Source organism: Salvelinus fontinalis, chromosome 30 (genome assembly GCF_029448725.1).
Source record: "Salvelinus fontinalis isolate EN_2023a chromosome 30, ASM2944872v1, whole genome shotgun sequence".
Classification (NCBI taxonomy): domain Eukaryota; kingdom Metazoa; phylum Chordata; class Actinopteri; order Salmoniformes; family Salmonidae; genus Salvelinus; species Salvelinus fontinalis.
Genome location: NC_074694.1, coordinates 16826945 through 16853281, shown reverse-complemented (window position 1 = coordinate 16853281; position 26337 = coordinate 16826945). Strand labels below are relative to the sequence as shown.

The 26337-nt window shown below is 45.7% G+C and overlaps 1 protein-coding gene across 1 annotated transcript in view; it reads left to right on the top strand.

Moving 5' to 3' along the window:
* hpse2 (heparanase 2) overlaps nt 1-26337 on the top strand; it is a 67267-nt gene that overhangs the window by 21204 nt on the left and 19726 nt on the right. The window contains exons 5-6 of the mRNA XM_055889902.1: nt 1685-1799; nt 23745-23890. Coding sequence (XP_055745877.1) covers nt 1685-1799; nt 23745-23890 — 261 coding nt within the window. The remainder of the gene's footprint in view (nt 1-1684; nt 1800-23744; nt 23891-26337) is intronic.

Below are 26337 nucleotides of genomic sequence, written 5' to 3'. Positions count from 1 at the left end.
GTCTTTCGATTCGTGTATGCTGTGTATTTTTACGAAATGTTTGATGATTAGTAGTTAGGTAAACACGTTGCTCATTGTAATTATTCTAGTCCATTTGTGATGGTGGGTGCAATTGTAAACTATGCCATCTACCTGAAATATGCACTTTTTTCTAACAAAACCTATCCCATACCATAAATATGTTATCAGACTGTCATCTAATGAGTTTTTTTGTTGGTTAGGGGCTATAAATATCTTAGTTTAGCCGAATTGGTGATGGCTACTGGTGTTGGTGGACAAATAAAAGATGGTGGATTATGCTAATGTGTTTTTAGGTAATAGATGTACATCTTTACATATTGTGTCTTCCCTGTAAAACATTTTAAAAATCGGAAATGTTGACTGGATTCACAAGATCTGTGTCTTTCATTAGCTGTATTGGACTTTAATGTGTGAAAGTTAAATATTTAAAAAATATATTTTTTTTGAATTTCGCGGCACTGGTTTTTCAGTGGGGGGGGGGGGGGGTGTGCCGCTAGCGCCACGCTGATCCTAGACAGGTTAAAACACGCTGTTTTGGTGTAGCTGGAGGACAGCTAGTGTCCGTCCTCTTGGTACATTGACTTCAATACAAAACCTAGGAGGCTCTTGATTCTCACCCCCTTCCATAGACTTACATAGTAATTATGACAACTTCCGGAGGATGTTCTCCAACCTATCAGACCTCTTGCAGCATGAACTGACATGTTGTCCACCCAATCAAAGGATCAGAGAATGAATCAAGTACTGAAAGCATAAGCTACAGCTAGCTAGCACTGCAGTGCATAAAATGTGGTGAGTAGTTGACTCAAAAAGAGAGAAAGACAATAGTTGAATAGTTTTCAACAAATACATTTATTCAAAGTATGGAGGGGAGAGAGAGAGATTTCCTACTTTTTTTCACTTTCAGTTTCACTTACTTAGCTAGCAAATGCGGCTGGCTAGTTTAGTTACTGAAACACCCGGCTCAAACAGAAGGATGCAATGTTAGCAAGCTGGCTATGACTATCCAACACAACACTGGAACTCTTCCAAGTCAAGCTTTTGGTTTTATTAATTTATTGCCACCGGAGCCCGCCGGTGTAACTGCTTACTGACTATACACTGTACACATTACTGCATGATTGTAGCGGGTTTACTAACGCATTAGTTATATTAGCTATGTTGATTAGGACATTACTTTAGCTAATATAGCGATGTAGGTTGTGTGAAGCGGTTATGACATGGTTTGGTTTGTAAAGTATTTTTTTGGCCTGGTCACATACAGCTGATGTGTTGTTCATTGAAGTCCAAAAGCGAAGGTTAAAGATGAGAGGACGAGAGTGCATAGATGCAAGAAGGAATACAACGTGGCTGCTATTAAAGTGAACTGTGTTTATGCGTGATCAGAGGTGTATTCATTCCGGTTACTTTGTAAACTTTCATTCATAGGCTAGGTTGTAGCAACCTCATGATGGGTATAGAGAAAATTTGAGTATCATGTAGTAACCTAATCCTATCACTGTTACACTGAACTGGGTGAATGGAATATGAATGACAGTCATCCAACATCCTGTAATAGAAATAAGACAATGCTCATGAAAAATTTAAATTGTCCTCCCTCATCATAAACACCACTGACCGCCACTGGGGTGTATGTGTGTGTGTTTGTGTGTGTATGTTTCAGGTGGCTGAACACTCTGGGTATGGCAGCGATGCAGGGGATTGACGTGGTCCTGAGACACTCGTTCTTCGACTATGGATACACACACCTCGTAGACCAGCACTTCAACCCACTGCCGGTTAGTCTCACACTCTGCTCTCCTTATCATCGTCAAGCAGCGCCGGACAAATTATTCCTTTATATTCTCACAGTTTAGCAAGGGAAAGTCCATTGGAGGTATTGCCACTCTGGTTAGCTACTCTTAGTCCGGTCTTCAGTGTGGCTTTGGGTAGCTCATCTCAGTCCTCTGTGGCACCTCGCGTTCTTTCTCCAGCGTTCTTTCTCCAGCGTTCTTTCTCCAGTGTTCTTTCTCCAGCGTTCTTTCTCCAGCGTTCTTTCTTCAGCGTTCTTTCTCCAGCGTTCTTTCTCCAGCGTTCTTTCTCCAGTGTTCTTTCTCCAGCGTTCTTTCTCCAGCGTTCTTTCTCCAGCGTTCTTTCTCCAGTGTTCTTTCTCCAGCGTTCTTTCTCCAGCGTTCTTTCTCCAGCGTTCTTTCTCCAGCGTTCTTTCTCCAGCGTTCTTTCTCCAGCGTTCTTTCTCCAGTGTTCTTTCTCCAGCGTTCTTTCTCCAGCGTTCTTTCTAGGATGGTGTCACGACTCTCCCCTTCCCCCCATCACAAAATGTGTGCCCCTCTGTGTGCAGCGCTGGGCTGGTGACAGATCTGCACAACCTGAGCTGTAGATACACAAAAGGCTGCTATCCCCCCCGTCCCCCGTCCCCCCTCCAGCACTGTCTGCAAAGGCATAGTCCAGTCCTGGCTCTCACCACTGCCTTCTGCGGTTTGGATTGTACCACGCAGGATCAGGGGTACAGGACTATGCTCAGGGAAAGCTTTATGCACAACTAATCATTGGTTAGATGACAAGATGATTAGTTGAATAATGGGTTTAGTGCTGGGTTGGAAAAAAAGCCTGCACACCCTGTGGGTCACCAGAACCAGGACAGAAGGAGTGTTTACTTTTTGACGGGTTTTGCCAGAGATTGAGACATCCAAGACTCTTTGATCCAAACAGAGTCAGTGATACAATGGTACTGCGGCGCCAAGTTCATAAAAATGATTTATCAACAACTGGTGGATGAAGATGTGGAGAACATCTTACTATATTTAGCTGCTGCAGGGATGGGTGGTGTTCATTAGGGAGACGTCTCTATTCAATGCTCCAAACCTAGAGGATATAAATAATATATCATTAAGAATAATTCAGATTTTTTTCAACCTGGGACCATTACTGGTGTCTGTACCTGGTGCAAAGCATGAAACATTTAGTGTGTAGACCTGCCATTGGGAGGTCTTGGAAGTGGCTTTCAACACAATTTTACAATGAATTATACACTTTAAAAAGTGTTTTTAAACCCTTATTCTGCTTCTACCTTACCTTAGTTAATTCTAAAGCTAGACAACAGTACCAACCACACTAACGATTCAATGCTCAGATACTCAGATACCAACCCATCCTACAAGTCAATGACACCGTTCCATGAATGTATCTCTCTACAGCTCCTTCTGGTTCTAGTGTTCATGTATCCTCCAGCTGCAATATCACAGAGCTACCTGCTTGATGGACATTAGAAAACAATCAGGAAGCAGCCAATTATTTTCCATACTGCTCTGTTCTCTGTACATTGTCTATGAAGGATGCTCCCCCAGGCTATGATCACAATCACAATGGAAAATATTTTTGGTATCTCAGATTGTTCTGGCAATTGTCACATACAAACTTAAATGGGAAGAAAGGTGATTGACATACTTTTTACATTTGTATCACAAACCATTTTTTTTTAAATCATGATGAAAGTGGCAATTCTAGCCCCTTTTTAGATTTTTACGTGCCTCCTGTAAGACCCTATGAACTATGATCTGTACATGATACAGACAACATCTTGGTGTCATTATACTACTTATAGTGTGTATGTCTTCATCCTGAATTTTTTTCTTAACATTAATTTATTCAACATTAAAACATAGAAATATGAATATCTCTAAAGGACGCTGATTTTGCTCATTTTAAAACATATTGTTTGGAATGATATACTCTACATACAGTGCCTTTGGAAAGTATTCAGACTCCTTTGACTTTTTCCACGTTTTGTTACATTACAGCCTTATTAAAAAAAATATATAATAATATATATATAACATAACAAAGCCCAAAACGTTTTTTGGATTTTATTTTAGCAAATTTATAACCATTTTGAAATAATTTATTTACATAAGTATTCAGACCCTTTGCTATGAGACTCAAAATTGAGCTCAGGTGCATCCTGTTTCCATTGATCATCCTTGAGATGTTTCTACAACTTGATTGGAGTCCACCTGGGGTAAATTCAATTGATTGGATATGATTTGGAGAGGCACACACCTGTCTATAAAAGGTCCCACAGTTGACAGTGCATGTCAGAGCAAAAATCAAGCCATGAGGTCAAAGGAATTGTCTGTAGAACTCTGAGACAGGATTGTGTCGACGCAAAGATCTGGGGAAGTGTACAATAACATTTCTGCAGCATTGAAGGTCCCCAAGAACACAGTGGCCTCCATCATAAATGGACGGTTTTGGAAGACTCTTCCTAGAGCTGGCATCCCGACCAAACTGAGCAATCGGGGGAGAAGGCCCTTGGTCTGGGAGGTGACCAAGAACCCGACGGTAACTCTGACAGAGCTCTAGAGTTCCTCTCTGAAGATGGGAGAACCTTCCAGAAGGACAACCATCTCTGCAGCATTCCACCAATCAGGCCTTTATGATAGAGTGGCCAGAAGGAAGCCATTCCTCAGTACAAGGCACATGACAGCCAGGTTGGACTTTGCCAAAAGGCACCTAAAGACTCTCAGGCCATGAGAAACAAGATTCTCTGGTCTGATGAAACCAAGATTGAACTCTTTGGCCTGAACGCCAATCGCCACGTCTTTAGGGAACCTGGCACCATCCCTATGGTGTAGCATGATGAACGGAGCAGAGATCCTTGATGAAAACCTGCTCCAGAGTACTCAGTTCGTCAGACTGGGGCGAAGGTTTACCTTCCAACAAGACAACGACCCTAAGCACACAGCCAAGACAACGCAGGAGTGACTTCGGGACAAGTCTTTGAATGTCCTTGAGTGGCCCAGCCAGAGCCTGGAATTGAACCCAATCTCTGGAGAGACCTGAAAATAGCTGTGCAGCAACACTCCCCATCCAACCTGACAGAGCTTGAGAGGATCTGCAGAGAAGAATTGGAGAAACTCCCAAAATACAGGTGTGCCAAGTTTGTAGCGTCATACCCAAGAAGACTCATGGCTGTAATTGCTGCCAAAGGTGCTTCAACAAAGTACTGAGTAAAGGGTCTGAATACTTATGTAAATGTAATATTTTCCTTTTTTATTTCTAATAAATTTGCTAAAACTTTTTGCTTTGTCATTATGGGGTATTGTGTATAGATTGATGACAAAAAAAAACATTTAATCAATTTGAGAATAAGGCTGGAACGTAACAAAATGTGGAAAAAGTCAAGGTGTATGAATACTTTCCGAATGTACTGTTAATAACTTTTACAGAGTGTGCTCCTATTGTTGCAGGTGTCCTTGGGAAGTCTATTTCCCGCTGTGAAGGTGAGAACAGACAGTTTTTTGTGACTGCTCAGGGTAGACAGCGTGAGCAGTGAGGCGGCAAAGGTTACTGAGCAGTGAGGCGGCAAACTGAAAGGTTACTGTACATCTGTTGACCACACAACATGGCGGATATCTGTTTGGGTTGTGTTGGTCTCTGAGCGCTGTACTCAGATTATTGCATGTTGTGCTTTTTTTGTAAAGTATTTTTGAAATCTGACACAGCGGTTGCATTAAGGAGAAGTGGACCTAAAATTCCATGCATAACAGTTGTATCTTTTAGCAATGCTTATTATGAGTATTCCTGTAAATTGATGTGGCTCTCTGCAAAATCACCGGATGTTTTGGAACTACTGAACATAACGCGCCTATGTAAACTGAGATTTTTGGATATAATTATGAACTTTATCGAACAAAACATACATGCATTGTGTAACATGAAGTTCTATGAGTGTCATCTGATGACAGACAGGTGTGACATCATTCAAACAGTTTTAGAAACTTCAGAGTGTTTTCTATCCAAATCTACTAATGATATGCATATCTTAACTTCTGGGCCTGAGTAGCAGGTCGTTTACTCTGGGCACCTTATTCATCCAAGCTACTCAAAACTGCCCCCAGCCATAAGAAATTAACTGACTTACCTAGTAAAATAAATGAACAGTCTATTGTTTCTGATATATATCACAGAGATGAGCATTTCTAAATGGTCCAGGCACTAGACAGAAAATAATCATTTACAGCACTCTGATATACACTGATCCCAAAAATTAAAGCAACATGTAAAGTGTTGGTCACAAGTTTCATGAGCTGAAATAAAATATCCCAGAAATGTTCCGTACTCACAAAAAGCTTATTTCTCTCAGATTTTGGGCACAAATTTGTTTACATCCCTGTTAGTGAGCACGTCTCCTTCGCCAAGATAATCCATCCATCCTGATTAAACAGCATGATCATTACACAGGTGCACCTTGTGCTGGGGACAATAAAAAAACACTTTAAAATGTGTAGTTTTGTCACACAACACAATGCCACAGATATCTTAAGTTTTGGGGGAGCATGCAATTGGCATGCTGACTGCAGGAATGTCCTCCAGAGTTGTTGCCAGAGAATTTCATGTTAATTTCTCTACCATAAGCTGCCTCCAACGTTGATTTAGAGAATTTGGCAGTACGTCCAACCGGCCTCACAACCACAGACCACGTGTAACCACATCAGCCCAGGACCTCCACATTCGGCTTCTTCACCTGCGGGATCGTCTGAGACCAGCCAGCTGGACAGCTGATGAACCTGAGGAGTATTTCTGTCTGTAAAAAAGCCCTTTTGTGGGCAAAAACTCATTCTGATTGGCTGGGCCTGGCTCCCCAGTGGGTGGGCCTGGCTGCCAAGTAGGTGGGCCTATGCCCTCCAACGCCCATCCATGGCTGCAGCCCTGCCCAGTCAATTGAAATCTATAGATTAGGGCCTAATGAATTTATGTAAATTGACTGATTTCCTTATATGAACTCTACCTCAGTGAAATCTTTGAAATTGTTTCATGCGTTTATATCTTTGTAGGATGTAGGATCTTAATTTGATCACCCTGTTCACCCTGCAGGAAATGTAAAACGTGTTTTTGGCCCAGCACGTGTGAAGATGTTTGGGATGTGACCTCAGCTTAGTATATTAACCTGCTTCCTGGGTGGTTTGTCTGTTAAACTGATACGGGCCTCCCTCTGCTCTCCTTCTCTTTTCTCCCTCCCTTATTCTATCGCTCTCACCCTCCTTTTTCTCTCCTTTCTTTTTCATTCCTCTACGAGATCCTGTCATCTCTCTCTCTCTCTCTCTCTCTCTCTCTCTCTCTCTCTCTCTCTCTCTCTCTCTCTCTCTCTCCTCTCTCTCTCTCTCTCTCTCTCTCTCTCTCTCTCTCTCTCTCTCTCTCTCTCTCTCTCTCTCTCTCTCTCTCCCTCTCTCTCTCTCTCTCTCTCTCTCTCTCTCTCTCTCTCTCTCTGATTCCAGCATTTAAAGACACAGAGGGCTGTTGAAAAGATACTGCTCGTGTTTTCTGGTTGATTAAATGGTTATGTTGCTGTGTGTTACTATTTACTGCAGGTTTAAGTTTCAGTTTATTTGAGTTTATTTTTATTTTTACAGGGACAGTGCACATTTACACTTTAGCCATGTTTTTTGTGAAGGTGCGAATAATAATACAAAACTTGTCATTAAAACGTCTTAAAGAATTTAGAACTGAATAAAAAGGGATTCCAGTCAAGCTATGTTTTGAGATCTCCCACAGCATAACTAGCTAATAATGTATTTTTTTTACTACATTACACATTTCATTTGGGATTCCACCCCTTTAAACATCATTTGCATGATGACTCACAAGTGAAAGAAGGAGAGTCTCATTAAATACAAGCACATTTGTTTCCCCACATTGCCCCTCCTCCCCTTCTCTCCTTGGTTATCTTTGAAAGTGAAGAGAGGATGGAGGACAGAGGAGTTGAGCAAACCAATCTCCCATGGTTTTGGATTGGTCTCTCTCTCTCTCTCTCTCTCTCTCTCTCTCTCTCTCTCTCTCTCTCTCTCTCTCTCTCTCTCTCTCTCTCTCTCTCTCTCTCTCTCTCTCTCTCTCTCTCTCTCTCTCTCTCTCTCTCTCTCTCTCTCTCTCTCTCTCTCTCTCTCTCTCTCTCTCTCTCTCCTCTCTCTCTCTCCTCTCTCTCTCTCTCTCTCTCTCTCTCTCTCTCTCTCTCTCTCTCTCTCTCTCTCTCTGATTCCAGCATTTAAAGACACAGAGGGCTGTTGAAAAGATACTGCTCGTGTTTTCTGGTTGATTAAATGGTTATGTTGCTGTGTGTTACTATTTACTGCAGGTTTAAGTTTCAGTTTATTTGAGTTTATTTTTATTTTTACAGGGACAGTGCACATTTACACTTTAGCCATGTTTTTTGTGAAGGTGCGATGGGTGGTGCAATGGGTGGTGCAGTGTGTTCCAGATTGCTTGTATACCCGCCCCTAATTAAAACGGCCTGCACATTGTTAACCCCTCTCCTAATTAGAAGCATTCTAACTAGGGGTGAAACGGTATGTGTATTCATATTGAACCGTTCGGTACAGGGTCCACAGTGCACGGTTCGGTACGCACTGCGAACCGAACAATACATGAATCACATATTATAGCTAGGGGAAAAAATATGAAAAAATAATATATATGTATATATATACACACACAGTTGAAGTCGGAAGTTCACATACACGTAGGTTGGAGTCATTAAAGCTCGTTTTTCAACCACTCCACACATTTCTTGTTAATAAACTATAGTTTGGGCAAGTTGGTTAGGACTACTATGTGCATGACAATAAATTTATCCAGCAATTGTTTACAGACAGATTATTTTACTTCTAATTCACTGTATCACAATTCCAGTGGGTCAGAAGTTTCCATACATTAAGTTGACTGTGCCTTTAAACAGCTTGGAAAATTCCCGAAAATTCTCTAATGGCTTTAGAAGCTTCTGATAGGCTAATTGACATAAATTTAGTACAAAAAATATATTTAACCTTTATTTAACAAGGCAAGTCCGTTAAGAACAAGTTCTTAATTACAATGACAGCCTAGGAACAGTGGGTTAACTGCCTTGTTCAGGGGCAGAATGACAGATTTTTACCTTGTCAGCTCAGGTATTTGGTCTAGCAACCTTTCTGTTACTGGCCCAACACTCTAACCACTAGGCTACCTGCTGAGGTGTACCTGTGGATGTATTTCAAGGCCTACCTTCAAACTCAGTGCCTCTTTGCTTGACATCATGGTAAAATCAAAAGAAATCAGCCAAGACCTCTGGAAAAAAATTGTGGACCTCCACAAGTCTGGTTCATCCTTGGGAGCAATTTCCAAATGCCACGTTCATCTGTACAAACAATAGTACGCAAGTATAAACACTAGAAATATTGTAAATGCATTGGCACTAGCTGGATTGGGGCCACAGAGAGGATGCTTTGCTCACGTTATTAATCTGCATCTCAAAAAGCAATGTCAGTGAATCCAGTCTCTCGCCTCCTAGCAAAGATCAGGAAGGTGGTATCCTTCTTTCATAAAAGCACAACTGCTGCACATGTTTTCAAGACACAACAGGAGATGCTGGAGCTGCCAAACCACAAACTAATCCAAGATGTCCCTACTAGATGGAATTCAAGCCATGACATGGTTGAGAGATACCTTGAGCAGAAAGTTGTATTGTATTCTACACTGACTGATCAAGCTGTGAGGAAGAATGTCAAACATATTGTGACTTTGTCTGAAAATGACATAAGACTAGCAGAGGAAGTTATCGATGTGTGCAAACCTCTCAAAACAGTCACAACACTGATCTGCACTGAGAGCATTCCATCCGTTTCCATGGTCCTGCCTATGAAAACAATGATCCTGAAATCAATGGTGGCATCTGATGAAGATGAACCGGCAGTAAGGGATGTCAAGACTGCTATCAGAGTTAACCTGGAGCCTAGATATGCTGACCCTGGTGTCCAAGACTTCTTACACAAGAGCTTTGGACCTCCGGTTCAAGTCCCTGCTGCACCTGGATGCTGCTGCTTGTCTGAGAGTCTACAATGAATTCACAGCAGAGATTGTGACCAATATACAACAGGTAGTGTATTTATTTGTTAATGTGACATTTATTATTTTATTAATTTGTGAATTAACAATTAATTATAAAGTAATAATTGTAATTGTCATAGTGTCTGATATATATTTCTAACAATAAATCATATTTTTAAAGCCACTTTAAAGCCACTTAATTTTCATCTAATTCAATTCTGCAGGGTCAAGCCACAGATACCACAGGAGCCAATCCCTCTCCAGAGACGGCAGACGGCAGGGGTTCTCCTCCAGAAAAGAAGTCTGCCATGGCTGAGCTTTTTGGCGAGTTGTTCACGACCCAGGAGCAGGGAACCAAGTCAAAGGTCATGGTCGAAGAGGAGGAGGTGGCCTCATAGAGGGAAATGGACTGTATTCCCCTGGATGCTGATCCACTGACATGGTGGAAGACCAACGTGTTAATATACCCTCGTGATCTCTGTCCCTAGCGAGAGGGTATTCTCCACAGCGGCTGACATTGTCACAGTAAGCCGATCTGTGCTCACTGCAGATAATGTGGATAGACAGCATCAGTGCGATTTGAACCTATCATTTTCTATTCCCTATACGTGGATTTAGTCCACTGCGCCCCCAGGATGGAGTTAGCATGGCATGTTTGTTTTTTTACGCATACAAAGCTGTTCTTTTTCTTTTATTCAAACAGACCCCATTTCAAATGAAAAAAGCACTCATTCAGATCAGGTGTGGCCAATTAGTGGGCGCGGCTGACACACCTGGACACACTTAACAAGACAGAGGATAGAGTTCTGTTGATGCTGAGAATGGAATGTATATGTTTTTAAATAATATTCTTAGAATGTTCTCTGAATGTTACAAAAGTTTTCCTCTGCTTTTTTTAAGGAAAGTTTTCTTACTTTCTCTGAAAAATTTGAGAACATGACTTTAAATAGAACCAGGACGAAACCGGTAGAAAACGTTACGCTGAAGTAGTGAAATTCCCACAGCAGAATGTTGTTTCTAATGTTCTTGGAACAATTTGAGAACATGATTTTAAATAGAACCAGGACGAAACCTGAAGGAAAAGTTCCTCTGAAGTACATTGTTTCTTAGTGTTTTCTAAGAGCATTCCCAATTTCAAAACAGTTGGAGAACGTTCCTCGAACATTACCAAATTAGTATTTTAAGAACATTTAACCACGTGTGAACTTTAAGGAAACGTTCAGTTAAAAGTAATGAAATACGAAGAAAATAACGTTTTTTTCGTCAAGTTCCTTAAATATGCTGAAAATGTTCCAAAGCCAAGCAACTGTACTGCACCATTCCCAGGACGTTGTGGGAAGGTAGTATGAAAAATAACCACAGGACAACCACGCTCACCCCAAGCTCTAAGAAACATGGTTCTCAGAACGTTATGTTCTAGCTGGGTACTTATAAACGGATCTCTTCAGACTATAACACATTCTCAGGGTGGACTATCCACTCTCCATCCCTGGGTGTGTTCTCTCCCTGCTCTCCAGATGTATAACTGGGCACAGCCCGTAGACTTCTCATTGACGTCTCCATCTCTCTCTGTTAGTAAATCAGATACACAGAATAGCCTGGTTGAACCTGCTCGTTAATCACAGTTCTGACTGATCACACCGAGACAGACCTCTGTGGAGGTCAGGAAGTTTAAATGACCCCATGGGTTATGTCTCTTGGAAACCAGGCCAATCTATATAGACTGATATACCCATAGAACACGAGGTTCTAATGTAGAATACCAGGCTTCTTTACAGATAGACACAGTGTAAAAGGAGAATAAAATAGTTTCCCCAGTGTTTGATATTATCTCTCTTTCCAGCTGGCTAAAGAGGGGTACTCGTAATTACAGTCTACTCTCCAAGACTCTCACGCCAAGAACCACAGTCTATACTTCAAGGCTCTCACTCCAAGAACCACAGTCTATACTTCAAGGCTCTCACTCCAAGAACCACAGTCTATACTCCAAGGCTCTCATCCCAAGAACCACAGTCTATACTCCAAGGCTCTCACTCCAAGAACCACAGTCTATACTCCAAGGCTCTCACTCCAAGAACCACAGTCTATACTCCAAGGCTCTCACTCCAAGAACCACAGTCTATACTCCAAGGCTCTCACCCCAAGAACCACAGTCTATACTCCAAGACTCTCACTCCAAGAACCACAGTCTATACTCCAAGGCTCTCACCCCAAGAACCACAGTCTATACTCCAAGGCTCTCACCCCAAGAACCACAGTCTATACTCCAAGGCTCTCACTCCAAGAACCACAGTCTATACTCAAAGGCTCTCACTCCAAGAACCACAGTCTACACCCCAAGGCTCTCAACCCAAGAACCACAGTCTATACTCCAAGGCTCTCACTCCAAGAACCACAGTCTATACTCCAAGGCTCTCACTCCAAGAACCACAGTCTATACTCCAAGACTCTCACTCCAAGAACCACAGTCTACACTCCAAGGCGCTCACCCCAAGAACCACAGTCTACACTCCAAGGCTCTCACCCCAAGAACCACAGTCTATACTCCAAGGCTCTCACTCCAAGAACCACAGTCTATACTCCAAGACTCTCACTCCAAGGACCACAGTCTATACTCCAAGGCGCTCACCCCAAGAACCACAGTCTATACTCCAAGGCGCTCACCCCAAGAACCACAGTCTATACTCCAAGGCTCTCACCCCAAGAACCACAGTCTATACTCCAAGGCTCTCACGTGAAGAACCACAGTCTATACTCCAAGGCTCTCACGTGAAGAACCACAGTCTACACTCCAAGGCTCTCACCCCAAGAACCAGTCTATACTCCAAGGCTCTCACCCCAAGAACCACAGTCTACACTCCAAGGCTCTCACCCCAAGAACCAGTCTATACTCCAAGGCTCTCACCCCAAGAACCACAGTCTATACTCCAAGGCTCTCACCCCAAGAACCACAGTCTATACTCCAAGGCTCTCACCCCAAGAACCACAGTCTATACTCCAAGGCTCTCACCCCAAGAACCACAGTCTATACTCCAAGGCTCTCACTCCAAGAACCACAGTCTATACTCCAAGGCTCTCACCCCAAGAACCACAGTCTATACTCCAAGGCTCTCACCCCAAGAACCACAGTCTATACTCCAAGGCTCTCACCCCAAGAACCACAGTCTATACTCCAAGGCTCTCACTCCAAGAACCACAGTCTATACTCCAAGGCTCTCACGTGAAGAACCACAGTCTACACTCCAAGGCTCTCACCCCAAGAACCAGTCTATACTCCAAGGCTCTCACCCCAAGAACCACAGTCTATACTCCAAGGCTCTCACCCCAAGAACCACAGTCTATACTCCAAGGCTCTCACTCCAAGAACCACAGTCTATACTCCAAGACTCTCACTCCAAGAACCACAGTCTATACTCCAAGACTCTCACCCCAAGAACCACAGTCTATACTCCAAGGCTCTCACTCCAAGAACCACAGTCTATACTCCAAGGCTCTCACCCCAAGAACCACAGTCTATACTCCAAGGCTCTCACCCCAAGAACCACAGTCTATACTCCAAGGCTCTCACTCCAAGAACCACAGTCTATACTCCAAGGCTCTCACCTGAAGAACCACAGTCTATCCTCCAAGGCTCTCACCCCAAGAACCACAGTCTATACTCCAAGGCTCTCACCTGAAGAACCACAGTCTATACTTCAAGGCTCTCACTCCAAGAACCACAGTCTATACTCCAAGACTCTCACTCCAAGAACCACAGTCTATACTCCAAGGCTCTCACCTGAAGAACCACAGTCTACACTCCAAGGCTCTCACTCCAAGAACCACAGTCTATACTCCAAGGCTCTCACCTGAAGAACCACAGTCTATACTCCAAGACTCTCACTCCAAGAACCACAGTCTATACTCCAAGGCTCTCACCTGAAGAACCACAGTCTACACTCCAAGGCTCTCACTCCAAGAACCACAGTCTATACTCCAAGGCTCTCACCCCAAGAACCACAGTCTATACTCCAAGACTCTCACTCCAAGAACCACAGTCTATACTCCAAGACTCTCACCCCAAGAACCACAGTCTATACTCCAAAGCTCTCACCCCAAGAACCACAGTCTATACTCCAAGACTCTCACTCCAAGAACCACAGTCTATACTCCAAGGCTCTCATCCCAAGAACCACAGTCTATACTCCAAGGCGCTCACCCCAAGAACCACAGTCTATACTCCAAGGCTCTCACTCCAAGAACCACAGTCTATACTCCAAGGCTCTCACTCCAAGAACCACAGTCTATACTCCAAGGCTCTCACTCCAAGAACCACAGTCTATACTCCAAGGCTCTCACCCCAAGAACCACAGTCTATACTCCAAGGCTCTCACTCCAAGAACCACAGTCTATACTCCAAGGCTCTCACCCCAAGAACCACAGTCTATACTCCAAGGCTCTCACCCCAAGAACCACAGTCTATACTCCAAGGCTCTCACTCCAAGAACCACAGTCTACACTCCAAGGCTCTCACCCCAAGAACCAGTCTATACTCCAAGGCTCTCACCCCAAGAACCACAGTCTATACTCCAAGGCTCTCACCCCAAGAACCACAGTCTATACTCCAAGGCTCTCACTCCAAGAACCACAGTCTATACTCCAAGGCTCTCACCCCAAGAACCAGTCTATACTCCAAGGCTCTCACTCCAAGAACCACAGTCTACACTCCAAGGCTCTCACCCCAAGAACCAGTCTATACTCCAAGGCTCTCACCCCAAGAACCACAGTCTATACTCCAAGGCTCTCACCCCAAGAACCACAGTCTATACTCCAAGGCTCTCACCCCAAGAACCACAGTCTATACTCCAAGGCTCTCACTCCAAGAACCACAGTCTATACTCCAAGGCTCTCATCCCAAGAACCACAGTCTATACTCCAAGGCTCTCACTCCAAGAACCACAGTCTATACTCCAAGGCTCTCACTCCAAGAACCACAGTCTATACTCCAAGGCTCTCACCCCAAGAACCACAGTCTATACTCCAAGGCTCTCACTCCAAGAACCACAGTCTATACTCCAAGGCTCTCACTCCAAGAACCACAGTCTATACTCCAAGGCTCTCACTCCAAGAACCACAGTCTATACTCCAAGGCTCTCACTCCAAGAACCACAGTCTATACTCCAAGGCTCTCACCCCAAGAACCACAGTTTATTCTCCAAGGCTCTCACTCCAAGAACCACAGTCTACACACAGTCTAAATCTACAGATCTCTTCATAATAGTGTGTGCTCTGTTCCCAGCTGCCCCTGTCTATAGGCCTGTCTGTAGGCCTGTCTATAGGCCTGTCTATAGGCCTGTCTGTGGGCCTGTCTATAGGCCTGTCTATAGGCCTGTCTGTAGGCCTGTGTGTAGGCCTGTCTGTAGGCCTGTCTGTAGGCCTGTCTATAGCCCTGTCTATAGCCCTGTGTGTAGGCCTGTCTGTAGGCCTGTCTATAGGCCTGTCTGTAGGCCTGTCTATAGGCCTGTCTGTAGGCCTGTCTATAGGCCTGTCTATAGGCCTGTCTGTAGGCCTGTCTATAGGCCTGTCTGTAGGCCTGTCTATAGGCCTGTCTATAGGCCTGTCTGTAGGCCTGTATGTAGGCCTGTCTATAGCCCTGTGTGTAGGCCTGTCTATAGGCCTGTCTGTAGGCCTGTCTATAGCCCTGTGTGTAGGCCTGTCTGTAGCCCTGTCTGTAGGCCTGTCTATAGGCCTATCTGTAGGCCTGTCTATAGGCCTGTCTGTAGGCCTGTCTATAGGCCTGTCTGTAGGCCTGTCTATAGGCCTGTGTGTAGGCCTGTCTGTAGGCCTGTCTGTAGGCCTGTCTGTAGGCCTGTCTATAGCCCTGTCTATAGCCCTGTCTGTAGGCCTGTCTGTAGGCCTGTCTATAGGCCTGTCTATAGCCCTGTCTGTAGGCCTGTCTATAGGCCTGTCTGTGGGCCTGTCTATAGGCCTGTCTATAGGCCTGTCTGTAGGCCTGTCTGTAGGCCTGTATATAGGCCTGTCTGTAGGCCTGTCTATAGCCCTGTCTGTAGGCCTGTCTGTAGGCCTGTCTATAGGCCTGTCTGTAGGCCTGTCTGTAGGCCTGTCTGTAGGCCTGTCTGTAGGCCTGTCTGTAGGCCTGTCTATAGCCCTGTCTATAGCCCTGTCTGTAGGCCTGTCTGTAGGCCTGTCTGTAGGCCAAATTGTACAATTCGGTTCTGTACTCTTACAGTTCTCTGGGCTCTCCCAATAACGGAGCAGCAAATTAAGTTAAAGCTTGGCCTGATGGAAAAAAATAAGCCCTTAAATGTTGCCATATGCAGGATTGCATGGGAACTTCCTGACACACACATGTTGTTCAGAACCTCTGGTGAGGTGTTGAGTCTGAGGAAAGAGGAGAGAGGCATGACAGGGGAGAGAGCAGAGAAGACAGGGGCATAACAGAGGAGAGGATGAGAAGACAGGGGCATAACAGAGGAGAGGAGGGAAGCAAGGGGCATAACAGAGGAGAGCAGAGAAGACAGGGGCATAACAGAGGAGAGGATGAGAAGACAGGGGCATAACAGAGGAGAGGATGAGAAGACAGGGGCATAACAGAGGAGAGGATGAGAAGACAGGGGCATAACAGAGGAGAGGATGAGAAGACAGGGGCATAACAGAGGAGAGGCTGAGAAGACAGGGGCATAACAGAGGAGAGGATGAGAAGACAGGGGCATAACAGAGGATAGGATGAGAAGACAGGGGCATAACAGAGGAGAGGAGAGGCGACAGGGGCATAACAGAGGAGAGCAGAGAAGACAGGGGCATAACAGAGGAGAGGATGAGAAGACAGGGGCATAACAGAGGAGAGGATGAGAAGACAGGGGCATAACAAAGGAGAGGATGAGAAGACAGGGGCATAACAGAGGAGAGGAGGGAAGCAAGGGGCATAAAAGAGGATAGGATGAGAAGACAGGGGCATAACAGAGGAGAGGCTGAGAAGACAGGGGCATAACAGAGGAGAGGAGAGGCGACAGGGGCATAACAGAGGAGAGCAGAGAAGACAGGGGCATAACAGAGGAGAGGATGAGAAGACAGGGGCATAACAGAGGAGAGGAAACAGGGGCATAACAGAGGAGAGGAGACAGGGGCATAACAGAGGAGAAGAGACAGGGCAATAACAGAGGAGAGGAGACAGGGGCATAACAGAGGAGAGGAAACAGGGGCATAACAGAGGAGAGGATGAGAAGACAGGGGCATAACAGAGGAGAGGAAAGGAGACAGGGGCATAACAGAGGACAGGAGAGGAAAGAGGGGCATAACAGAGGAGAGGAGGAAGGGGCATAACAGAGGAGAGGAGAGGAGACAGGGGCATACCAGAGGAGAGGAAACAGGGGCATAACAGAGGAGAGGAGACAGGGGCATAACAGAGGAGAGGAGAGGTGACAGGGGCATAACAGAGGAGAGGAGAGGAGACAGGGGCATAACAGAGGAGAGGAGAGAAGACAGGGGCATAACAGAGGAGAGGAGACAGGGGTATAACAGAGGAGAGGAGACAGGGGCATAACAGAGGAGAGGAGAGGTGACAGGGGCATAACAGAGGAGAGGAGAGGAGACAGGGGCATAACAGAGGAGAGGAGAGAAGACAGGGGCATAACAGAGGAGAGGAGACAGGGGTATAACAGAGGAGAGAAGACAGGGGCATAACAGAGGAGAGGAGACAGGGCATAACAGAGGAGAGGAGACAGGGGCATAACAGAGGAGAGGAGAGGAGACAGGGGCATAACAGAGGAGAGGAGAGGAGACAGGGGCATAACAGAGGAGAGGAGAGAAGACAGGGGCATAACAGAGGAGAGGAAACAGGGGCATAACAGAGGAGAGGAGACAGGGGCATAACAGAGGAGAGGAAACAGAGGCATAACAGAGGAGAGGAGACAGGGGCATAACAGAGGAGACGAGACAGGGGTATAACAGAGGAGAGGATGAGAAGACAGGGGCATAACAGAGGAGAGGATGAGAAGACAGGGGCATAACAGAGGAGAGGATGAGAAGACAGGGGCATAACAGAGAAGAGGATGAGAAGACAGGGGCATAACAGAGGATAGGATGAGAAGACAGGGGCATAACAGAGGAGAGGATGAGAAGACAGGGGCATAACAGAGGAGAGGATGAGAAGACAGGGGCATAACAGAGGAGAGGCTGAGAAGACAGGGGCATAACAGAGGAGAGGATGAGAAGACAGGGGCATAACAAAGGAGAGCAGAGAAGACAGGGGCATAACAGAGGATAGGATGAGAAGACAGGGGCATAACAGAGGAGAGGATGAGAAGACAGGGGCATAACAGAGGATAGGATGAGAAGACAGGGGCATAACAGAGGAGAGCAGAGAAGACAGGGGCATAACAGAGGAGAGGATGAGAAGACAGGGGCATAACAGAGGATAGGATGAGAAGACAGGGGCATAACAGAGGAGAGGAGAGGCGACAGGGGCATAACAGAGGAGAGCAGAGAAGACAGGGGCATAACAGAGGAGAGGATGAGAAGACAGGGCATAACAGAGGAGAGGAGGGAAGAGAGGGGCATAACAGAGGAGAGGATGAGAAGACAGGGGCATAACAGAGGATAGGATGAGAAGACAGGGGCATAACAGAGGATAGGATGAGAAGACAGGGGCATAACAGAGGAGAGGATGAGAAGACAGGGGCATAACAGAGGAGAGGATGAGAAGACAGGGGCATAACAGAGGAGAGGAGAGGAAACAGGGGCATAACAGAGGAGAGGAGAGGCGACAGGGGCATAACAGAGGAGAGGATGAGAAGACAGGGGCATAACAAAGGAGAGGATGAGAAGACAGGGGCATAACAGAGGAGAGGAAACAGGGGCATAACAGAGGAGAGGAGACAGGGGCATAACAGAGGAGAGGAAACAGGGGCATAACAGAGGAGAGGAGACAGGGGCATAACAGAGGAGACGAGACAGGGGTATAACAGAGCAGAGAAGACAGGGGCATAACAGAGGAGAGGATGAGAAGACAGGGGCATAACAAAGGAGAGGATGAGAAGACAGGGGCATAACAGAGGAGAGGAAACAGGGGCATAACAGAGGAGAGGAGACAGGGGCATAACAGAGGAGAGGAAACAGGGGCATAACAGAGGAGAGGAGACAGGGGCATAACAGAGGAGACGAGACAGGGGTATAACAGAGCAGAGAAGACAGGGGCATAACAGAGGAGAGGATGAGAAGACAGGGGCATAACAAAGGAGAGGATGAGAAGACAGGGGCATAACAGAGGAGAGGAAACAGGGGCATAACAGAGGAGAGGAGACAGGGGCATAACAGAGGAGAGGAAACAGGGGCATAACAGAGGAGAGGAGACAGGGGCATAACAGAGGAGACGAGACAGGGGTATAACAGAGCAGAGAAGACAGGGGCATAACAGAGGAGAGGATGAGAAGACAGGGGCATAACAAAGGAGAGGATGAGAAGACAGGGGCATAACAGAGGAGAGGAAACAGGGGCATAACAGAGGAGAGGAGACAGGGGCATAACAGAGGAGAGGAAACAGGGGCATAACAGAGGAGAGGAGACAGGGGCATAACAGAGGAGACGAGACAGGGGTATAACAGAGGAGAGAAGACAGGGGCATAACAGAGGAGAGGAGACAGGGGCATAACAGAGGAGAGGATGAGAAGACAGGGGCATAACAGAGGAGAGGATGAGAAGACAGGGGCATAACAGAGGAGAGGATGAGAAGACAGGGGCATAACAGAGGAGAGGATGAGAAGACAGGGGTATAACAGAGGAGAGGATGAGAAGACAGGGGCATAACAGAGGAGAGGAAACAGGGGCATAACAGAGGAGAGGAGACAGGGGCATAACAGAGGAGAAGAGACAGGGCAATAACAGAGGAGAGGAGACAGGGGCATAACAGAGGAGAGGAGACAGGGGCATAACAGAGGAGAGGATGAGAAGACAGGGGCATAACAGAGGAGAGGAGACAGGGGCATAACAGAGGAGAGGAGACAGGGGCATAACAGAGGAGAGGAGACAGGGGCATAACAGAGGAGAGGAGACAGGGGCATAACAGAGGAGAGGAGAGAGGGGCATAACAGAGGAGAGGAGACAGGGGCATAACAGAGGAGAGGAGACAGGGGCATAACAGAGGAGAGGAGACAGGGGCATAACAGAGGAGAGGAGACAGGGGCATAACAGAGGAGAGGAAACAGGGGCATAACAGAGGAGAGGAGAGGAGACAGGGGCATAACAGAGGAGAGGAAACAGGGGCATAACAGAGGAGAGGAGAGGAGACAGGGGCATAACAGAGGAGAGGAGAGGAGACAGGGGCATAACAGAGGAGAGAAAGGTAGAAGAGTAGGAAAAAGGAGAGGTGCTGAGACCACTGTAAAGTTGCGTGCTTTGCTCTGCCAGGGGGTTGACGTGTGAATACATGTCCAAGGCTCCCATGTTTTTGCTGAGAGGGCAGTGTGGTATTCTATTGTATTTTTCATTTCAGTATTTCAACCAGGTTTTTTCCCAGGCATATTTCCCACAACAGTTACATTTTTGACTTTCATTTTATTTGACGTTCACATCGATCCTGCAGCTAAATAAACATAACAAAGACTAGTAATAGCTCCTCACTGTGGGATCCAATAGTATATATTATATTGTCTCTTTCAATAAAGACTGAAGCATCGGTATCCAGCTTCTAACCCTGGTCTGGGCATCACTGTAACTAGGCGCCAGTACAGCCTCTCTCCTTTCCCCACGTCTTCTTCTACTGCTTTTAATTGAGGTGAATACTGTTATCATTTTGGATTTGCGTTGAACTGGACACTTGTAAACACTGAGGGCTCAGCACTCAGTTGATTCCCTAAACACATTCTCTGTGGTATCTTATGTTGTGTTTCTGTTGTGTACAACTGTTAGATACAGGGGAGTGTTTTGCCACCTCTGCAGCCGCCTGCTCTGACATACTACATGTACAACCAGATCTCCATCTCCAGGATGTTCTCATTTAGCCCCTTACAGTCTAAGACCTGTCTAAGCCGGTTCTACTAAGCTATGTGGAGTTGTTTAAGAATGTCACACCAAGGATCATTTAGCTATTTGATTTAGAATTTTAAGACCCCTGGAAGTATCCCCCCGAAACAAAATGTTGAAGACCTTATTGTTGGCCTTATTGCTATTAGGCCATACAAACCCATCGAATAACAGATTCACTACATGGAAAAACATTCCCAAAACATCAAAAGGAAGTTTGTTCTGAAGTATCTGTCCTCTATCTGAGAGATATAAGAAAGATCAGGAAACATTTTTTTTTTTTTACACCCCTTATTTTTGGCACTAAACAGTCTCCATATATACATTAATTAAAATGGTACCAGGGGACCTTCTGATGAGTCTTGTGAGGCCTGTGGGAGTCCTAGAGCAACTCAACTGACATGTTCGCGTAGAGGGTCATAATTGTTTGTAGGCCAAACCATTCGGGTGCTACAGACGATTTTGTGAGAAGGTCTGACAAACACCTCTCTAGCTCTGTCACCTTTCACCCCAGATGTCTCCTGGTCTGACAAACACCTCTCTAGCTCTGTCACCTTTCACCCCAGATGTCTTCTGGTCTGACAAACACCTCTCTAGCTCTGTCACCTTTCACCCCAGATGTCTCCTGGTCTGACAAACACCTCTCTAACTCTGTCACCTTTCACCCCAGATGTCTTCTGGTCTGACAAACACCTCTCTAGCTCTGTCACCTTTCACCCCAGATGTCTCCTGGTCTGACAAACACCTCTCTAGCTCTGTCACCTTTCACCCCAGATGTCTCCTGGTCTGACAAACACCACTAGCTCTGTCACCTTTCACCCCAGATGTCTTCTGGTCTGACAAACACCTCTCTAGCTCTGTCACCTTTCACCCCAGATGTCTTCTGGTCTGACAAACACCACTCTAGCTCTGTCACCTTTCACCCCAGATGTCTTCTGGTCTGACAAACACCTCTCTAGCTCTGTCACCTTTCACCCCAGATGTCTTCTGGTCTGACAAACACCACTCTAGCTCTGTCACCTTTCACCCCAGATGTCTTCTGGTCTGACAAACACCTCTCTAGCTCTGTCACCTTTCACCCCAGATGTCTTCTGGTCTGACAAACACCTCTCTAGCTCTGTCACCTTTCACCCCAGATGTCTTCTGGTCTGACAAACACCTCTCTTGCTCTGTCACCTTTCACCCCAGATGTCTTCTGGTCTGACAAACACCTCTCTAGCTCTGTCACCTTTCACCCCAGATGTCTTCTGGTCTGACAAACACCACTCTAGCTCTGTCACCTTTCACCCCAGATGTCTTCTGGTCTGACAAACACCTCTCTAGCTCTGTCACCTTTCACCCCAGATGTCTTCTGGTCTGACAAACACCACTCTAGCTCTGTCACCTTTCACCCCAGATGTCTTCTGGTCTGACAAACACCTCTCTAGCTCTGTCACCTTTCACCCCAGATGTCTTCTGGTCTGACAAACACCTCTCTAGCTCTGTCACCTTTCACCCCAGATGTCTTCTGGTCTGACAAACACCTCTCTTGCTCTGTCACCTTTCACCCCAGATGTCTTCTGGTCTGACAAACACCTCTCTAGCTCTGTCACCTTTCACCCCAGATGTCTTCTGGTCTGACAAACACCACTCTAGCTCTGTCACCTTTCACCCCAGATGTCTTCTGGTCTGACAAACACCTCTCTAGCTCTGTCACCTTTCACCCCAGATGTCTTCTGGTCTGACAAACACCTCTCTAGCTCTGTCACCTTTCACCCCAGATGTCTCCTAGTCTGACAAACACCTCTCTAGCTCTGTCACCTTTCACCCCAGATGTCTCCTGGTCTGACAAACACCACTAGCTCTGTCACCTTTCACCCCAGATGTCTTCTGGTCTGACAAACACCTCTCTAGCTCTGTCACCTTTCACCCCAGATGTCTTCTGGTCTGACAAACACCACTCTAGCTCTGTCACCTTTCACCCCAGATGTCTTCTGGTCTGACAAACACCTCTCTAGCTCTGTCACCTTTCACCCCAGATGTCTTCTGGTCTGACAAACACCTCTCTTGCTCTGTCACCTTTCACCCCAGATGTCTTCTGGTCTGACAAACACCTCTCTAGCTCTGTCACCTTTCACCCCAGATGTCTTCTGGTCTGACAAACACCACTCTAGCTCTGTCACCTTTCACCCCAGATGTCTTCTGGTCTGACAAACACCTCTCTAGCTCTGTCACCTTTCACCCCAGATGTCTTCTGGTCTGACAAACACCTCTCTAGCTCTGTCACCTTTCACCCCAGATGTCTCCTAGTCTGACAAACACCTCTCTAGCTCTGTCACCTTTCACCCCAGATGTCTCCTGGTCTGACAAACACCTCTCTAGCTCTGTCACCTTTCACCCCAGATGTCTTCTGGTCTGAAAAACAACTCTCTAGCTCTGTCACCTTTCACCCCAGATGCGGAAGTGCGACATGGCGGATGCGGTGGATTGAGACACATTCAAGGCAAAAAAACAGATATCTCTAGCTTAAACTGACAGATGTTTATGGGGATTTGTATTATGCTCATTACATTTCAGTGGGGGCGTGGACATTGACACTAGTTAGCTTGACCTTATGTAGTTGTTGACATGTCAATTGCCTCAGTGGAACACAATGGAACAGGGAACATTACTATGGTAGCTCATGCTCAATTTGCGATCTGGTTGTGCATGCTGTGTTTGGCTTTGCACTGTGTAACAGGTGTGTGTGTGTGTGTGTGTGTGTGTGTGTGTGTGTGTGTGTGTGTGTGTGTGTGTGTGTGTGTGTGTGTGTGTGTGTGTGTGTGTGTGTGTGTGTGTGTGTGTGTGTGTGTGTGTGTGTGTGTGTTTTCCAGGACTATTGGTTCTCACTGGTGTTCAAGCGTCTGGTGGGCCCCAGGGTGTTGGCGGTGCGGGTAGCAGGCTTACAGAGGAAACCACGGCCAGGGAGGGTCATCCGAGACAAACTACGCATTTACGCCCATTGTACTAGCTTCCACAAGTAAGTGCTGCAGCCCTGTACCAGCTTCCACAAGTAAAAACCACAGCCATACATTGTACCAGCTTCCACATCTAAAAATTACAGCCATACGCTCTACCAGCTTCCACAAGTAAAAACCACAGCCATACACTGTACCAGCTTCCACAAGTAAAAACCACAGCCATACATTGTACCAGCTTCCACAAGTAAAACCACAGCCATACACTGTACCAGCTTCCACAAGTAAAACCACAGCCATACATTGGACCAGCTTCCACAAGTAAAACCACAGCCATACACTGTACCAGCTTCCACAAGTAAAACCACAGCCATACATTGTACCAGCTTCCACAAGTAAAATCACAGCCATACACTGTACCAGCTTCCACAAGTAAAAACACAGCCATACATTGTACCAGCTTCCACAAGTAAAACCACAGCCATACATTGTACCAGCTTCCACAAGTAAAACCACAGCTATACATTGTACCAGCTTCCACAAGTAAAAACACAGCCATACACTGCAGCAGCTTCCACAAGTAAAAACACAGCCATACACTGTACCAGCTGCCACAGGTAAAAATGACAGCCATACACTGTACCAGCTTCCACAAGTAAAAACACAGCCATACACTGTACCAGCTTCCACAAGTAAAAACACAGCCATACACTGTACCAGCCTCCACAAGTAAAAACACAGCCATACATTGTACCAGCTTCCACAAGTAAAAACACAGCCATACACTGTACCAGCTTCCACAAGTAAAACCACAGCCATACATTGGACCAGCTTCCACAAGTAAAACCACAGCCATACACTGTACCAGCTTCCACAAGTAAAACCACAGCCATACATTGTACCAGCTTCCACAAGTAAAATCACAGCCATACACTGTACCAGCTTCCACAAGTAAAAACACAGCCATACATTGTACCAGCTTCCACAAGTAAAACCACAGCCATACATTGTACCAGCTTCCACAAGTAAAACCACAGCTATACATTGTACCAGCTTCCACAAGTAAAAACACAGCCATACACTGCACCAGCTTCCACAAGTAAAAACACAGCCATACACTGTACCAGCTGCCACAGGTAAAAATGACAGCCATACACTGTACCAGCTTCCACAAGTAAAAACACAGCCATACACTGTACCAGCTTCCACAAGTAAAAACACAGCCATACACTGTACCAGCCTCCACAAGTAAAAACACAGCCATACATTGTACCAGCTTCCACAAGTAAAAACACAGCCATACACTGTACCAGCCTCCACAAGTAAAAACACAGCCATACATTGTACCAGCTTCCACAAGTAAAAACACAGCCATACATTGTACCAGCCTCCACAAGTAAAAACACAGCCATACATTGTACCAGCTTCCACAAGTAAAAACACAGCCATACACTGCACCAGCTTCCACAAGTAAAAACACAGCCATACACTGTACCAGCCTCCACAAGTAAAAACACAGCCATACACTGTACCAGCTTCCACAAGTAAAAACACAGCCATACACTGTACCAGCTTCCACAAGTAAAACCACAGCCATACATTGTACCAGCTTCCACAAGTAAAACCACAGCCATACACTGTACCAGCTTCCACAAGTAAAAACACAGCCATACATTGTACCAGCTTCCACAAGTAAAACCACAGCCATACATTGTACCAGCTTCCACAAGTAAAACCACAGCTATACATTGTACCAGCTTCCACAAGTAAAAACACAGCCATACACTGCACCAGCTTCCACAAGTAAAAACACAGCCATACACTGTACCAGCTGCCACAGGTAAAAATGACAGCCATACACTGTACCAGCTTCCACAAGTAAAAACACAGCCATACACTGTACCAGCTTCCACAAGTAAAAACACAGCCATACACTGTACCAGCCTCCACAAGTAAAAACACAGCCATACATTGTACCAGCTTCCACAAGTAAAAACACAGCCATACACTGTACCAGCCTCCACAAGTAAAAACACAGCCATACATTGTACCAGCTTCCACAAGTAAAAACACAGCCATACATTGTACCAGCCTCCACAAGTAAAAACACAGCCATACATTGTACCAGCTTCCACAAGTAAAAACACAGCCATACACTGTACCAGCTTTCACAAGTAAAAACACAGCCATACACTGTACCAGCCTCCACAAGTAAAAACACAGCCATACACTGTACCAGCTTCCACAAGTAAAAACACAGCCATACACTGTACCAGCTTCCACAAGTAAAACCACAGCCATACATTGTACCAGCTTCCACAAGTAAAAACACAGCCATGCACTGTACCAGCTTCCACAAGTAAAAACACAGCCATACACTGTGCCAGCTTCCACAAGTAAAAACACAGCCATACACTGTACCAGCCTCCACAAGTAAAAACACAGCCATACACTGTACCAGCTGCCACAAGTAAAAACACAGCCATACATTGTACCAGCTTCCACAAGT